The following is a 17,265-nucleotide window of genomic DNA, read 5'->3' as shown; positions in this document are numbered from 1 at the left end:
TCGCTCAAAAGATGACATTCGAGACAGCACAGGGATAAAAAAAGTGATTTTTAAGAAAAAAAATGGAAAATTGCGGAACCGACGCCACTTGCTGCATTTGAACGTATACAAGCTTCCGATAAATGATTTTCACGAAGTTGTGAAAATTAAACGGTGGTAGTACGGTGGCAATTCCTGTTCGAACGATTGCATTAATTTTCCAGACTACGACTACGAAGTTGTGAAGCGACTTTGCCAGTGAATTAATCGAATACGGTTTGTTCGCCACCGGCGATTTCCACTTATCTCTCTTTACCGCCTCGCTCTGTTCGATTGCTGGCAGCAGGGCATTAATGTCCGCCTATTATCCCTCAATTTGGCAAATTCGAAAAATCCACGGTACAAACTCTGCCCATAAATCGACGGATTAACCCCGCGTTTAACATTATCAATTACCCCCTTGACTGTAGACTCGCCGGGTCATGAAAGTCTTTGAAACGTGTGCGCTCGAGAGAAAGGTGCAAGGGAAGGAAGCAAGAGGAAGACGTGGAGTAACGAAGACGCGGAGAAGGGTGGGAAGATGCAACGAATACGAAGGCGAGACGTGATAAAACCGCGTTATTACCGGTAATGCTCGGGGTTAACTCGGCATAGGCGATAGAAGAAGAGCAAAGTTTGTATCGAGGGAGACGTTCTGTATAGGATAGAGGAAGATTTTCCAACGATTTTTCAGAAGGTTCAGGATTCTTTCAAAAATTTTCTCCAGGGCAAGAGAACGACACGCGAAGTAATATTGTGTGATGCGGCATCTTATCACGACTTTGACTAAAGAACGACGGCACGTAACGATTGGAAGAAGGACAACGAAGCAGGAAGAATCGGACACAGGTTAAAGAGCTAGACAAGCGCTGTCAGAAAGTTCTGACGACTTCGTGCTCCATTAGATACCAAAGATCATAGACCTCGAGCAGAGCCACGGCAAGAGTTAATAACCCTAACGAGACGTCCAGAACACAGAGATTCAGAGAGGGAGAAATAGCTGGCGTATCGGTGGGGGAAGAAGTGTCCGAAGCAGAAGCTAATTAAGCGAAACCGCCCGTACTGGCAACGTACAGAAATTACAGTTAATAATACCATGGTGGCGCTCGCTAGCGCGAGTACACGTTCCGAGCTCGACCGACTGTATTCATAATGATTCCTCGATACGATTGGACGATCGGCCTGGCCGTAGTCTTCTTCCGAGATTCCCCTAGCGATAAGGGCTGGAGAACACGAGGGCAGGAGATGGTATCTGTAACGCTGACTTTTATACTAAAATTTTCCGTGCTGAATTCCAGGACCATGGAAAAAACGTTCCTGGAAACGCGCGTCCGCCATGCATTACGATCATCGTTATTACTCGTATCGAACAGACGACCGCAACTTTCGAAAGGAACGTATTACGCTGGGAGCGTAACGCGATTATAATGATTAATTCGCTTATCGCGAGAACATCTTGGACGTTTTCGACTCGGTAACTCGCGACTTCTCGAATACTAAAAGGGAAACGGCTTTGGAGCGCGGCACGGCGAGGCGTGCGTGCTGTGTCAATCCCAATATTTACGACGTCTCGAATTCAAAGGTCGGTCAGCTGAAATACGAGGCTGCGATTCAATTAAAAATCAATCTCCGCCACGATCCATCAAACCAACGAAACATAGGCGGGGGCACACGGGTTCGCGTTCGTTTTCCACTCATGCATCTTCGGTCGAACGCGTTTCTGGCCAGCTGGCGTGCACCAGAGCAACCACAACGGCCGTTTGCATAAATCTCCAGGTCGTTGATTCACGGCGAACAACGATAGGGACTCGCGTGCGTGCGTGCGTTACGCAATATTCCGCGTTGTACCGCGCGCTCTGCCGCGAACACGTCGTGTCTCTCCCACCGAACGAAATCGATTACCTCTTAATCCCGTTATCTCGCACGGGTTTCTTCATCTCTACGAGAACCAGGAAACCAAAGTGGTCTATCTTATGAAAAGATCGAAATCGAGGACCGAACTATATAAAGAGATTGCCGTCGATTAAAAAATATAAAATTTGAAACTTTACGATAGTCGGTAGTATCGTTTAAAGTATTCTGCGTTTTTTCTCGAGTCAGCCACCGGGTAAACGACAAATGAAACCGGTTTCCCGATACATCCGTGCTCCGTCGAATTGCGTACACGCGTCCCGTGACTCGTGCGACTTTATCGAATTCTCTAGCGAAATTTTTACGCCAGGAACAAGATTTCGAGAACATAAAACGTCCATCGGTGAACATGGATCTGCTCCTTCCGTGTAAGATGTATACATTCGTGCTACGCGGATTCTAAATACGATAGAATACTACTTGTCGCGGCATTAATTTCAGCGGGACGCTCGATTGGCTATCATTGGTGATTATTTTGGAATCAAGAAAAGTGTCCAAGAAATATTTACGGCGCATCGCATAAGGTAAAAGGTCAACGATATGAGTACGATCGTTCTTGGTAGCTTTTAGCCGAAGGGGGTGAACGTCGATCCCTGAACTTTGGTATTAAATGCGTTTGAAATAATTTGTTCGAAGAAAATTCATCATAATTAATATTTCTCAATTCTTTTTTGCTCCTTTCTTTGGAAATAAGTAGGAGGTACGAGTACGTGGTTGGATCGAGAAAGGGGCAACAACGTGAATAGCGATGGAAGAAAAAAAGATCGAAATGGAGGGGAAAAGAAGAAGCTTGATTAAATTGTAAAACGCCTCATACAGAAACACAAAGCAGCAGCCATTTAGCCGCGTTAATCCACCTTGATGTTGCTCGTGTTCGATGGTGTCCGATCGTGGAGGCGAACTTTTTCTCTCCGGAACAAATTGCGAGTAACGAGTAACGATACCGCGGCGATTTCGTGTACTCGAAATTACGCGGCACTAATTACCGGCATTTACCAGCAAACGAGCCATTACCACGTAACGAGGTAAGCCTTGGAAATTACAATTTTACATCGATTACGCGGCGATCGAAACGGCGACTTCGATAATCGAATGAAAGACGCGCAGATAGCAACGAACCACGGTCAAAAGTTAAACCACCGTGTCAATATTCCACACTCGTTCCAAGCCAGATTGCAGCGTCGATCGATCGCGAATCTATTGGCCTCGCTGTGTATTAATTAGTAACAGTAATGTCACGGACGAGTTTGCATGTGGCCACGTGGGTGAGCGGTCGAGAGAGAATCGATGGAGAGTGAAAGTTAGTTCTGAAGCAAAGCAGGAGAAGAAAAGTGAGTAGAAATAGATCGAAGAGGAGAGGGGAAAAAGGGATGAGGAAAGATAAAAGACGCTCGTGGAGCTAGGTCAAGAAGGAAGGCGAGAAGAAAAGTATAGATGGTAGATAAAACACGGGTTGCGACAAAAAGTAGCAGCAATCGTAATTAGCGCGGTTTTTGCGGCAGGTAGTTCGCGGTAGGCCTGTGAAACGATTGAACTTTCAGCTAAATTTCCTTTCAACCCCGGGAAACATTGCCCGCAACCCGTGGCTTGTAGATTAGCAGAGTTTATAACGGAAGATTTACGACAATGTTGCACGGGTGCCGAGGCACGTCGGCATAAATCGCACGTTTAAATAAAATATACAAGTGGAAAAAAACTGGCGTTAATAACGGCCGACTGGTTGTTTTCCTCGATCGTTCGATGCATCCGACAGCTCCGAGCGGTATCCTATACCAAACGCGTGCTTTTATTCTCTGACTGAAAGTGGTATCGTTTCCTTAGAACCATATATGTCACTCGCTGGATAATCTACGATTCCACGAAATATAGTAATTAACGGGCAACACTAACGAACTCGAGCTATTTTCCACATTTATGCGTCGGCCAATGAATTAACGATCCATTGGACGTTTCGTGTATATAAAGCTCGATGAAATGACGAAATACTCTTAAATAAATGAGATTATAAGGTTGCCAGTGTTTCAGGTTGTTCGATGTTGCGCCAGTGGCCGGTTAATTAATATTCCATCGTTCTTTTTTTTTTCTTACAGTGTCGCCGCCTTTGCCGCCTCTGGGAGAAACAGCGTGGGAGAGAAACCGGGAACGAGAGCGCGAGAGGGTGCGAGAGAGGAGCACGGAGAACGAGCACAGGGAACGGCAGCAAGAAAGAGAATCAGGGATCAGAGAGAGGGAGCCGCGGGATCGAGAAAAGGAACGGGATCGCGATAGGGAGAGGCAAAGGGACAGGGAAAGGGACAGAGAGCGGGACGTGTCGGTCCGCATGATGGAACCGCTCGATCCTGTCTTCGTTTCCCCCTCGGCGGCCCTACTCGCGTTACAGAGGATAAAGGAAACGTCCCTGTAAGTACTTTTACCGATCGTATCGCGGTAACCGCGGCGAACGAGCCGATTTTTACCACGCTCTTGACAGATGTGTAGCAGGGGGCGCATACACCTTCGTACGTACGCTTTTTTCTTCTTATAAACGAGTAACAGGATGTGCTCTATTATCGAAGAAAGTAGAACTCGGAGTATACAACTGCTGGCTTATTCCTAGAAGCAACATTGTCGACCGTATCGCGTTTGAAGCAAATTAAGCGTTCCGATCAAATTTTATATTCCAGTGGAAAGATTACGTTGCGATATTTACTATCTTTTCTCGCATCGTAAGAACGTCTGCGCACACTGTACATTTACGAAGCTTCATAGAGATCGGTAATAGTCCTTAAATACGTGACAGTTCGGAGTAGAATAGATTGAGAATCTAACGTAAGCGTCAATTACGCCATTGAATGGAGTCGACAAAGGATTTACATAGGCTGCCATCCGGCTAGCCAGGGCTGACTTTATTATCAGTTTACAATCGGTCGAAAACAGCAGGATATCGCGGCCGGTCGGTCGCCGCGCCGATGCGATGGTTACGTGCCGTCATATTTCATCGAATGTACAAGCACGTCCAGGGTTAATAGGACGAGATCGTGCACCCGCTGTAAATCTCGTTTAATTTGCTCTCGTGCGCTCGCGAGTGTCTTTTCCATTGTCAAGCGAGCGTTCTGTGCCCGATCTCGGCGAAAAGACCCGACGTTAGAAAACATAGTAATCTCGTGACACCCGGGTGCACGCTAACAAACCTCATTTCATACAGAGCGTCACGATTTCTTTCCAACGTATGTACGTCTGTACCAACTGGATGACGAGTCTCGCGGATCGTTGTGAATAATAATTTTACCTCGTCTCTCAGTGCCACGATGACGGACGATGACATAACGGTCTGTCTATCCTCCTATCTTGGAATTCGCCTCTTGATCCTTGCTTCGGTGTCAATGACTTTATTAGAGCTTCTGAACGGCCCTCGAAGTCCTTAGGCTAACTTTGCCGTCGTTCCTTCTCGTTTCGTTTACGGAAACATTTCATGCTCGCAAATGTGGACTTATATGGTTATATAGTACATTTATTCCGACTTTAACTCTTGTCACCGTAACCAACAGTTGATATAACTGTGAATTTACGTTGTTTCGCCCCTTTGGACAGATCGATGCCAATAATGGTACCCGCGGATCGTGTCCGTAGATCACGCGTACCGTGAAATCGTCACCAGTATCACGGATCGAGGCCTGTCTTCTCGTGTCCCAATGCCGTTAACCGATAGTTATACTTTACGTTTCTCATAAATCTCCACCGGTTGGTTCGTTGTCTGTTTCCGTCTGGATGTACGTGCACGCTGGCGACTTCCATACGCGAGCCAGGTACGCACGTGTACACGCACCGTTGTACATCGGTACCCGCATGTCAGGGCCCTCCTGCGGAGGAACTGCCGCAAGCTTACAGCAATACTTCACGACAAATGTACTTTCCAGTTCCTCCTTCGCCTTTCCAGCGAACCACGCGGTTACGGCTTCGTCTTCGAAACAATGATCCATTTGGTAGTCCTCCTGTACACGCAGTGCAGGAGATTTCGACGCCGAGGAAGCTGATGGAATTATCGCGGAATAAATTGCCGCCTGGATTCTGTATTGTCGTCGGGAACTATGGGCATATTAATTATCACGAAGAAAGAGCTATGCTACGAGTTTACGACGCGGCGGTTTCTGAACGTGTTAACGCGAATGTGATCTATTGCTGATAATTCCTTAATTATTTCGACTATTACAGTATCGTAAACAGTATCTTACACTATCAATGTAATCCAAACTCAACCAGATTAAATTATTTGGAGAAGGTTCAAGACAGCTTCACTGTTAGTGATTTTTCGACTAGTATTTGATATACTAAAATTGATATAGCATATGATTATATATATATATACCTGAATGCGCTAGTTATAGTCCACTCAGTGTCAAAGGTGGAGTTGATTTTGAGTATTTATTCTGACAACGAGGAGACGTTATTTAGTCAGTTGTCCAATAAATCACATCAGATCTACCTTAAATTGATCGGAAGTTAGTTAGAAATTATTTTTATTCTCATCCAAGATCCCAGTTCTTGGCTTTTAGTCCCGAAATAATCATAAGAACTATTTTAATTCCCTTCCCTAGTTTTATTTAAATTTCACTTACAGAAGAAGACCGCTTATTTTCATCTCGTGATTAATCTTTTTTAGCATCTCTCCTCTTTATATAACTTTGTTTAGAGCGTTTATTTCTACGTTGATGTAATAAATAATTCCCAATTTTCTTTCAATCTAAAAATCCAATTTCAAATCTCAGAAAAGTCCCGAGCTATGTTTACGGTTCGTATAATATTTACGTTGTGTGAATAAATACCGCAAGTATAAAATATCCGACGCGGCTTAAAAATAATATCCCACTATGTATCGTCCATGAAATTACGCGATCGTTCTAGGTGCGAAACCATCAGAAACACCTCATAGCTGTGTTTGAAAGAATAAAGCCATAAACGCAGGTCGAGGTCGTGAAAATCGGAAAATCGTGCGAGAGGGTTTTGTTCTCCGGCAGCGGGAGGATTGTCGGGATAGAAGCGAGTCGGATTATCGCGAGTAGAAGCAGATTTATGCCAGTTTAAACAGCGAGCTGCGGGTCTGGTTTACGGCACGAAGCGTGCGAGGCCAGGCTTCGGCCCGATGAAATATGGTCTGGCCAGGGATGCGTCAGTGGTACCACTGGTGCCGTTTTATCCAGTTAACGTGAAACGCGAATTCCACATGGTTTCGAGGATAGAAACGCGTCAACGTAAATTCTTCACACGTGGACTAGTACCGATTCTGAAATACGATTACGAAATACGAAATATCGCTTGATACTAGAAATATCAGACCAGCTTTCAAAAAGATCAATTTGTAATTTTTCATAAAAATTTTATAGATACATTTCCGCATCGATGTTAAAGTTCCGAGAACGGTATCGTTTCACTGTCTTGAGCAAGTTGCTTGATCAGATCAAATAAAATTGTGAGGTACTTTAAATTATCTTTTTAACAGTTAGCCGCGACGATCGATTAGGCGAGACAATTGACCGTAAGTACGAATTTGGCTGCGAAACAAGTTTCGCCGGGTGTCGACTCGCAAGATTGATCGATTCGACACGCCTCACTTCTTTTTAGTAGCTGGAGACGAGTTTGAACAGCCGGTGCAGAAGAATCTTTTAGTAGATGATCGTTGGTGATCTTGAATCGATAAGAAGCGGTGATTCCAGAGTCGTAGAACGATTATCATTGCTTAACGAGAAACTCTACAGCAATTAGCCTGTTTCTACAGTTCTAATTTATCTCGTATTTATTTAGTTTTCATTTGTTCCTTTTTACAATGAGAATATACATATTTATCATATGAAAACAATTAAGGTTTACAAGCAAATAGAAAGAAAATAATTACAAAAGTTATAGTTCCCGAATAAACTTGACAGGAGCATTACGTATCATTTCGCTACTTTTAAAATGAACGCACGGAAGTTTCAATGTGCTTTTATGATCAGTTACTCGATGATCTAAGTGCTTTAAAATTATAATAAACTGCCGCGTAAATTGCGAGCCGATTGCAAACGATAATGGAATATCAACGTTTACCCCCATTGGCCACGGTATAATGGACAAATAATTCATGAATATGCATGGGAATGGAGTGCAAAATGGACCACGTTTCGACGAAGGGGCTTGTGATTTATGAATGCATTTAAAGTGTACGCGCCACTACAGGCTTACGTACGATATCAAGGCTTTGAAAAGAAACTTAATAAAGAGACTTGATACAATTACGTAACTATCGCTGCGATTACTACTTGAACCATATTCGCAACGAAACCTACTTAAAAGTTTTCGTTTAAAGAATTCTATCGAATCAAAATTCCTTCTATTAATTCATATTTCAACTTCACGTTTCTCTACCTATACAGCGAAGGATAAGGATTTAAACATTTTCGCCTTCGTTATCTTCGAATTCTCACGAAAGTTACTGATTACTGGAAAGTTACTATCTGGTCATCCATCGATAACAACCGATTATTACATACTTCGAAATCTATGAATCCGTTATGGAAAATCACAGGTCGTCACTCGAGCACTTGAGAAAATATATGTGGCTGATTGACAGCTCTTTTAATACGACCGTGTAACTCGTACATCCCGTTAAAAGATCTGCGACCAACAGTTCTGTTGCTCTGTGTACGCTTCCATGTAATCGCGCAGATTAACGTAATGACCGTCGCTTCTTTCCCTCCTCCACACCAGCGGCCACAGCTCGTGGTGTTATTCATAAGGCAAATTCTTTTTCTCTAATGTGTGTACACCGACGTATTTGTTCCGTGATCGTTTCACGTCGCAAGCAATTTCACTCGTTCTTCGTTCGAACCGGTCATAACGCATCGGAACACATCGATCAATGAATAATGCATACCAAAAACTTTCTGTATAAATCCATGGTGAATGCGGCCGGATCTGTCGGAATCTCTCCGTCGACGAACGAGAAATAAAGTACGATGGTTGGTCGATAGTCGTACGCAGGTAAGATAAAATAACGATGAAGACGTCTTATCCATATCTGAATTGAAATCACGGCGGGCGACTGTTCCTCGAATTTCTTGTCGCCCTTTCGCTCGTCGTAATCAGCGTCGCTGCGGGAATCGGACATAGTTCGGTGAATCGAACAACGATACGCTGCTAAAAGGTGGTCATGCGCTGTCAAACTCGGTTTCGATTGTTTCGCGTGTTGCGTAATTGGCCAGGATTATTTTTACGAAAGAATCTTTTCGTTTCTTCTTCTTCTTCTTCTTTCGAAAGGCACTTGTTTTATCGAATTAAATCAAAGTTGATCGTAAATATATCTGAAGGTGTCTGTTTGAAATTTCAGGGTGTTTCACAAGCGTCCCGCGCTCGCGAGTGGGTTAGGAATCGGCGGCAGAGTAAACGCCGGTGTTGGAGGAAACGGCGGTAGTTTAGCGGTGGACAACGAATGCGGCGACGCGTTGAAGAGACGCAAAGTTCACCGATGCGACGTGGCGGGCTGCGACAAAGTGTACACGAAGAGTTCTCACCTGAAAGCTCACAAGAGAACTCACACCGGTAAGTGTAAATATTAAATTAATACCTTCGCTTAAGTTGATGCAACTACTTTACTTAATTACTTTACTTAATTTAGCTTAAATCCAAATAGATTCGAAGCTAGTTTTATTTTTATCCATTTTTATTGTTCGGTGCTTCGATCGAGCCCTATGCGCTTGATTGCCTGGCGATGATTCACGCACGCTAGTCATAACGATCACGGACGTAGAACGCGAGTTTCGTCATCCTCAGCTCCGGTCCTTCTTTTCTCTCACCGCGAGGGATCACGCCGGTTCATAGGTGACGTTACCGTTTCAAGGTGACGGCGCAAGGTGTGCTCACAATTACGAGAAGAAACCGAGCGAGCGGCCCGTAACACTTTGAACAGGCGGCCGACGAACAGAGGCTAATTGCTGGGACAATATTCCCGTGAATGGCTCGTTGTGATTCCACGCGGTCGCGTTTCTTTGCGCTTTCGTTGCGTTGCACAAAACTCCGTGGTCTGATATTCCCTGCGATCCGACGCAAATGGTAAAAGGAAATTCTCCTTTTTGTTCGCCGCAATTCTGACCTCGCTTTAACGTGCTCCCTTAGTCATTAGCCGATCTTCCCACGTTAACTCCACCGGGGGCAGTGTTATTAACAAATAAAATAGCGAGATTCGTCCCGATATAATACTTAACTCTAACATATAGCCGATGGTTAAACGGCCTGTCGCATTGGATGGGTCAACGAGCCGCGACCGCGAGCCATTACTCATGGACCGCCTTTGATTCTCAGTCGAGATACTCGAACGGAAAAGCGCGGCAAACAGAAGTCGCGTTGGTCACAAGGATACACGTGACCGGCCGCGCGATTTCAGGAATTTTTATCGATACTCTATGCGGGAGAAGGATTCGGTAGCTTGGCTGTTTGCTCACGCTGCTGTTTGCGACGCTCGCCGAATGCCAAGCATATTCGTCCCATAGAGTGGGTTTTTCAAGCGACCAATTGGAAGTCTACGAAGAAGAGGGTCAGGGGTCTTCGACATTCGCACGGCGAATCGTATGGCCTGGTGCCGCTTAGAAATTCGATAGTACGGCCAAAGTGACTACACGCTGAATACTATCCATCGAGTATGCATTTTTAGACGCGGCCCCCGCGTTTCGTTGGTACAGTCATAGCCGGCCATTTATTATCGCCTCGCGAGAACCTGGAAGAGGTCACACACCGTTCGTTTCTCGGTCTATACACATCGCGGCGGCCACAACCACACATGTGTGTACACAACGTCGAAGGAGCCGCGGCTTGAAGAATTTCCGGTGGATAGGTACCTTCGTGAAGGCATTGCCGCCGTCTACAGAGTGCAGAGGCGGCGGGGAGAGGGCGTGGTCGTGAGAACCAGGATCTTTTGTCTGGTCCATGGTTCAACCAAGACGGTGTAACCGCGGTGCTCAACCTGGCCCGAACGGTCGCGGCCGTGGGATTCTCATGCGAAAAATTATAATTCCGCCGCGTTTCTCTACCATGGATGTTAGTTTTAGAGACATAATGGGACGTGAGATTTCCCTTCCTTCTTCCGTTTGCTTTTAACTTTCCAACAATATGCTTCTGCTCCGTTCTACATATAGTTAACGACAAGAAAAAGAAAGTGACAAAATACAGTACGAATTTGTGTGCGAATTATGGGCCTTAGACAATGACAACGAAGACGATGTTAAATGTTAAATTTCATTTAAATGTCAGAGCCGGGAACGTTTGTAGTACGTCGTATAGCCACGCTTGCTGTAATAATTGTTTCAGCGATTGTGCAGCACGGTCGTAGAAACGTGGACCGGCATGTCTATCCATCATTCTAACACCGCGATATTATGCAGCCATCGAGATATCTTTACGATGGCGGATATACTGGCACTCTGGATGTGGGAAATGCCAATTCATTGATTACTGTAATTTCTACCATTCCACGGCATAAATCGTTCTACCGCGGATCGTGCTCGCGGCGAAACGGTCGCTCCGTCTGCTCCTCCAAGTGTTGGAATTTGTCTCGTATGAATAACCTATTGTTCCAAAAGGTCGGCGGAAAACGGGGTTATCAGAGGCGCCGTGGCAGTTTTGTTAAATAATTTTACACGCGGTTTATCGTCTGGTGAACTCGCGATAACTATGGTGGTCGTATGGTATGAAGGTAAAAGTAGATGAACGATGAAAAAAGTTCAGGAATTCAAGGGTACTCGGAAATTGGAGGTTTTTTTTATCACAGAACGAGCACCGAGTGATCGATAACATTTGGTTTTAAAATGCACAGTTTGCAGCGCATAAATCTTTCATTTATTAACGCGATTTCTCTGAAGTTAAAATCAGAATGAAATTCCGAAACTTCCATTTTTTGCTACTGACAATTCGAATCGTTGGTTGTCGAGCGCCATCGTTCCGAAATCGATCGGCTCCCACAACCAACAAGCCGAAAAACAGCGAATCGAAGCCAGCTAACCATGATTGATGATTCTCACGGCTCGAACAGTAGAATTTGCATCGAATTTATATCGTGCCGCTCGCAAACTGTATAATGGAGTAATAGCGGGCCGCTGCTACCGCTTTCGATATCGTGTATCTTCCCGAACACACGCCACGAACATCGGAAGTTACATTGTGCGGCCAGGGGAGGCGAAATATTACGAGGATACGGTAAATGCCGGCTACGGTTCTCCATAATAGCGCTGCCGCTTTCACGATGCGCTGATCGACGTGAAGCACACCCGCAGCCAGCGCTAATAAATACTTAATCCCTAGATTATCCAAAATCGCTCGATTCGTACGATACGATCGTACTTAGTCCATGAATGGCGTACATAAAAGAACGAGGCGACACGAGAATCGCTAGATGAAACAGCGTGACTTTTGGTAAACAATGGGAGTTTCGGCAAAATCTCGTGTATTAATTAAGGCGTATTAGCCTCGGTATAAACTAGACAACGAGCTCTTCGTGTATCGAAGGAAAACACTGATTTCTCGTCCCTTCGTGGACTCAAGGTATATCAGACCTACCATTAACAATGTACTTATGCATCACTGTTCGGGACTACGATTACCTTTGCGGAGCACAACTTCCTTGCGAGCATGATCTCCGTATTCTCGTTATCTCGAAGCCGCTGTTTTGAACATGGTTTTAAACTAAATTCCTTTTTTTTTTTCTTTACTTCAATCGGCCATGGTCGGTGGATTTCGGGCCCTTTCGCCACGGGTAATTTGCCACGATTATCGGTATCGCGGTGATTATCGTTGCGATCGTAACTTGGATCTCTCTTTTTTTCCGCTCCTTTCAGAAAAGGAAGAAATACGTTGGCGTTATAGCTGGTGGTTATTCAAGAATCAACGATGATATGCCTCATCGTGAGAAAGAATGAAATTACTAAATAAATTGGTTGTGTAAACAAAGTGGGTAACAGTAAATGCTAAACCATACGACTCGGAATGAACATGTTTCCAATGCAGCTACCCATACGAAGAAGGTAGCAGAACGGTTTCTCAGTGGGTAACGCGTTAAAATTCATTAGTTTCCTCGGTGTGTGTCTTTCCTATCGGGCGCAACATTAATTGAAGTAACCGGTGATCAAAGGTATATACGGTTCGAGGTTTATTCTCAGGAAGGCCTATTTCTCGAATCGAGCGAGGCAAACACAATTAAAGCTGTTCCCAGCGGAGACACGCTCACAAATATTGCTGTTAGGCAGTCGGCGATTATTTAATTCCCTTCAAAACCGGCTAAGTCTCGGGAATCCTGAACTCGCCGCAACGTTAATGGTGGCCCGTTGATGAATCGGCTTCGGCGCGGTTAATTGAAGCTTCTCGAGTAACGCACGAGCATCCCACTGTTATATTTTATTAAAGCACGATAACGGCGTAAATAATGAATGGCGCGTAATGACCGCGATTAAATTGAATCGCGCGTCCGCGAGTTATTACATCGCTGCAGTATTTCTTGCCGCTAACGAGTGTTGTTATTTACAAGAAGCCCGTACACCGCGGGAGTAGCTGGAGGGCGCATTAGGCGGACACCACGCAGAGTTGACAGCGCAGCGTCTACCTTTCTGTATCTACAACACCACCACTACCAAGTTTCGTTCTTTCTTTCTTTCTCTCGCTTCTCCTCCTCTCATTTCTCCCCTTCTTTCCCCTTACATTACTTGTCAGCTCGATGCTCGTTACCGACACGCATCGCGACGCTTCGTCCCGCTGCTTTCTCACCGGACACTCGATGTAATAATTATGGGGGCAAAAAAATAGAATACTTTGAGATATAGGATTGTGAGAAGACAGGATGATGGGAGTTAATTAGGAGACCTTGGAAATTCAATTCTAAGACTACCGGAGCGGTCACGATTACGTCGTGGCCGTCGTGGGTAATGACGAGGACGTCGAGGAATGGCGATTTATGCTTTCGAGGGAAATTGCGGACTTAATCAAAATTGATACGTCTCGAACAATCACGCGATCTCTTTTACGCCTTCGAAAACATTCATCATTCGTAGTCGATGCACAGGGAGTTTACTCGTCTGAAGAACAGGGCAACATTCATTCATCTTTACAGCACTTGTCGCCCATATAATTACATATTACGGAACTGTTCCGAACAGACGAGGAACGCGTTACCGCGCGAATCTTGGCGAGATGCTGATAATTGCCAGAGATACATACATCCGAGCTGGTTTCTTAATCATCCCTCCGGGAGATTCTCAAACGATAATGGGAAGCACTCTCTCTCCACGTTCGAGGATCGAACGGACGAAATATCGTTGTCCCCCGTGTCATCAACACGACAGATTCGACTCGCGATGTTTTACGAGTTAAGAGCCTCGATCTTCGTAAAATATCGCCATCGATTGTACTCGTTGTCCTTTTCTTCTCCTCGACCTATCCATACGAGACGACGAGCTTCTTCCTCGTCTTATAAATAACATAAAACGATTCGCGCGTTGAAGCAAAACTGAATATGCGTTCAAGTTGTATTTTACCTTGCCAGCTTCGAATAAATTTCCGACGATGAATAATTATCGTCTTTCTCTTTGCTTTACAAGATAGAAAACTCGCGATCAATGTTGAACACATAGTACTTGTTCGTACGATGTTCTTCTTTACCGTTTAGTCCGTAACTCCACTCCGCTTTGACAGAATGAGGAGAAAAAAGTAGCCAGCGGCAAGTTGTCGTTTAACGATTCCGTTAAGTAGAAGCCTCGCAAGACGTTGAATAAGAAGTTCTGTTAAAAACTCACTGTCGTCATAAAAATCCTGTTATATCTTCGAATAAAGAACGCGAACAATGGAGAAGCGTTTCGTTGATGGACGAATTTATCTGGAATTAAGACGTCTATTTGTTCCATTGGTACCGCGGGGCATAACAACGGGGAAGAACCGTAAATGCCAACACGATTTTTGGATTGTCGAATTTAAAAGACCATCCGAAGATATACGCTCGTAAACTCATTAAGAATAATTCCTCGTTAAAAGGGGAGCTGCTATACTCTCTCTTTTTACGTTGAATTATTAAGCTATAATATGAATCGTGTTGCAGGAAGAAGTCGCGATATGGTTAAAAGTACCGCGAAGGGTACCACGTTTAATTACGCCGTGTCGTTTTTAATTAGCGTTTATCGTTGACCCACTTGCCGAGGTTGTTCAATAAGCCGGATCGAAGTGATTCTCCTTTCTCGTAATCGATAATTTTCACTTTAATAAATGACGTTAATTTAATCGAAGATTTCTCACGAGATCACGATCTTCTTTTCTCTCTCCTTCTTTTCCATTAGCCGGATTAGACCGCGTTTCGCAATTCAATTTCGATTCACAGACGTTAATTCTTGCGATATTTTACGTAAACGGACATGATACCGTTCCAATTAACGTTAAAGCGGCTATTAAATTGGAAAAAGGTATGGTTCGTTTTCCTCGAGCTCGTTATACCGAGCGTTGTTCCAGTACGGAGAAAGAGAATAAGAGAGGAGATCTTCTTCTTCTGGTGAGCGGACGAAACGAAAAGAAGAAAAAAGGAAAAAGTTCGACACGCATCGCGTTGGCTTAATATAACATGGGATTTATACGTGCCGCGACATCAGAGTGACGTTACAAATGAGTGGCTAAGTTCGCTGTTGCGGTTAATTAATGGAGCCGGACGGTATAACGCGGCGTTAATCTATGGTGCAATAAACGTAACGCTGCCTACGTAAAAATCCAATCAAAATGCATTAATAACAGGAAAATTAATGCCTTCTTGGCGGCGTGTTTGCGCCGGTGCTTGCACATTGGCCGATATTGCGTGCATATGCACGTCTCATGGCGTACGTGTTCGTGCCGCTCGTAAATGGACTAATTACTCGCAATTACGTAACGGTCGAGAGCACGGCTTTTTTCCTCGTCATTAGTTCCTCGTATTCCCAGCGAATTACATAATAATATTCAGTCAATGGGCGTTGAAACGTTAAAACGACCGATTTAGATATCTACCATCGTTTCGTTTCAAACGATCGGTCCGCTCGCGCTTGTCGCGCCACGAATCGGTTCTCCGCTTCTTTTTGATCGTACATGGAGCAATAACTCTCGGAAAGCACAGCCTGTTTGAACGTCCATGTGCTACATCCGTGTTGCTGGGCTCTTTCGTATCATCCTATCGATCGTTTAAAAACCCATCTAATAAATTACCAACAGCCTACGCTGTAATATATCGAAAGATGATCTCCCGTGCATAATCTATGATAATATTCATTCAGTTATCAAAGAAATCATGACACATTTGATGTTGTAATTAACCGAGTAACGAGCGAGCTTCGAACAAACCTGGAGCATTCGAGCTTGCACCGAGCCATCGATGTCCGATAATCGTGTCCCTGACTTATTCGAGTATCGATCTACGGCAATTCCAGCACGACGAAAAACGCGTAATCGTCTATGTGGAACGAGAAAATCGCGTGGTGAAGGTGGCTGGTCCGAGTCTGTAAAAGAGATCGAGGATCCAACGGTGACACGCGCGAATATATCGATCAAACGATGGTGCTGTGTACTTTTCACGAGATAGAAGCTCGCGATGGAACATCGCCGTTCCGTCGTCCCCCATTATCCACGTCCACTCTCGCGGTTTAATGGGATCGGGAACTGGCTGCCTGATCGCACCGTTCGATTTTCTCCGGCTCGTCCTCGTCTCCGGTCTCTCGAACGACGGAACTTGATAGCGATTGCGTCATCGAGTTGTGACCAGGCTGTTTCTACATCTAGACGGCTCGACGACGGCTACGTTTTTAGACCCTAAACCCTCTTACTCTCGTTTTCTGCCCGTTTCGTCTCTTTCTCTTTCTCCTTCTCCCCGTTCCCACCTCTGGCGAACACGCCGTCTACATCTCCTTCTCGCTCCCTTTCTTCGGCAAATCGTGCAGAACACCGGACTGAGAAATACGCTCGGTGACTTGCATACAATAGAAGAGAGTGATGGGCAGTTTTCTGAGGGATCCGGAGTCGTTGCAACGCGCGACAGCTGTCACGACGTCCTTACCGAAGAGAAAGAGAGAGAGAGAGAGAGAGAGAGAGAGAGAGAGGCTCGGCTCGATAAGAGTCAAGAATAAACCTGCGGGCACACCGTGACGCGAGTCACCTCGGGTAAACGCTCGGAAATGTACCTGTATCGACGTATACTCGCAAATACCGAGGCGATATTGCCGTGTGCATCGATGCTTATCAAGCGCGCCAAACTTCGATCGAGTATTTTACGCCGACGAAAAACGGAGCGACGTTGGCTTTCGGAAATAATCGAAGGGAAATCGAACGACAGGAAATCGAGGT

General features: G+C 44.9%; 1 protein-coding gene across 4 annotated transcripts in view; it reads left to right on the top strand.

The window, feature by feature from the left end:
• The window catches only part of LOC126870844 (Krueppel-like factor 6), a 291,599-nt gene that overhangs the window by 266,220 nt on the left and 8,114 nt on the right, over window positions 1-17,265 (top strand). For all 4 annotated transcript variants that reach the window (XM_050628918.1, XM_050628919.1, XM_050628915.1 and 1 more), the window contains 2 exons: window positions 4,020-4,329; window positions 9,269-9,480. In XM_050628918.1, coding sequence (XP_050484875.1) covers window positions 4,020-4,329; window positions 9,269-9,480 — 522 coding nt within the window. The remainder of the gene's footprint in view (window positions 1-4,019; window positions 4,330-9,268; window positions 9,481-17,265) is intronic.

Source organism: Bombus huntii, chromosome 11 (assembly GCF_024542735.1).
Source record: "Bombus huntii isolate Logan2020A chromosome 11, iyBomHunt1.1, whole genome shotgun sequence".
Lineage (NCBI taxonomy): Eukaryota > Metazoa > Arthropoda > Insecta > Hymenoptera > Apidae > Bombus > Bombus huntii.
Note: the sequence above shows the minus strand (reverse complement) of the source record. Positions and strands in the feature narration are given on the sequence as shown.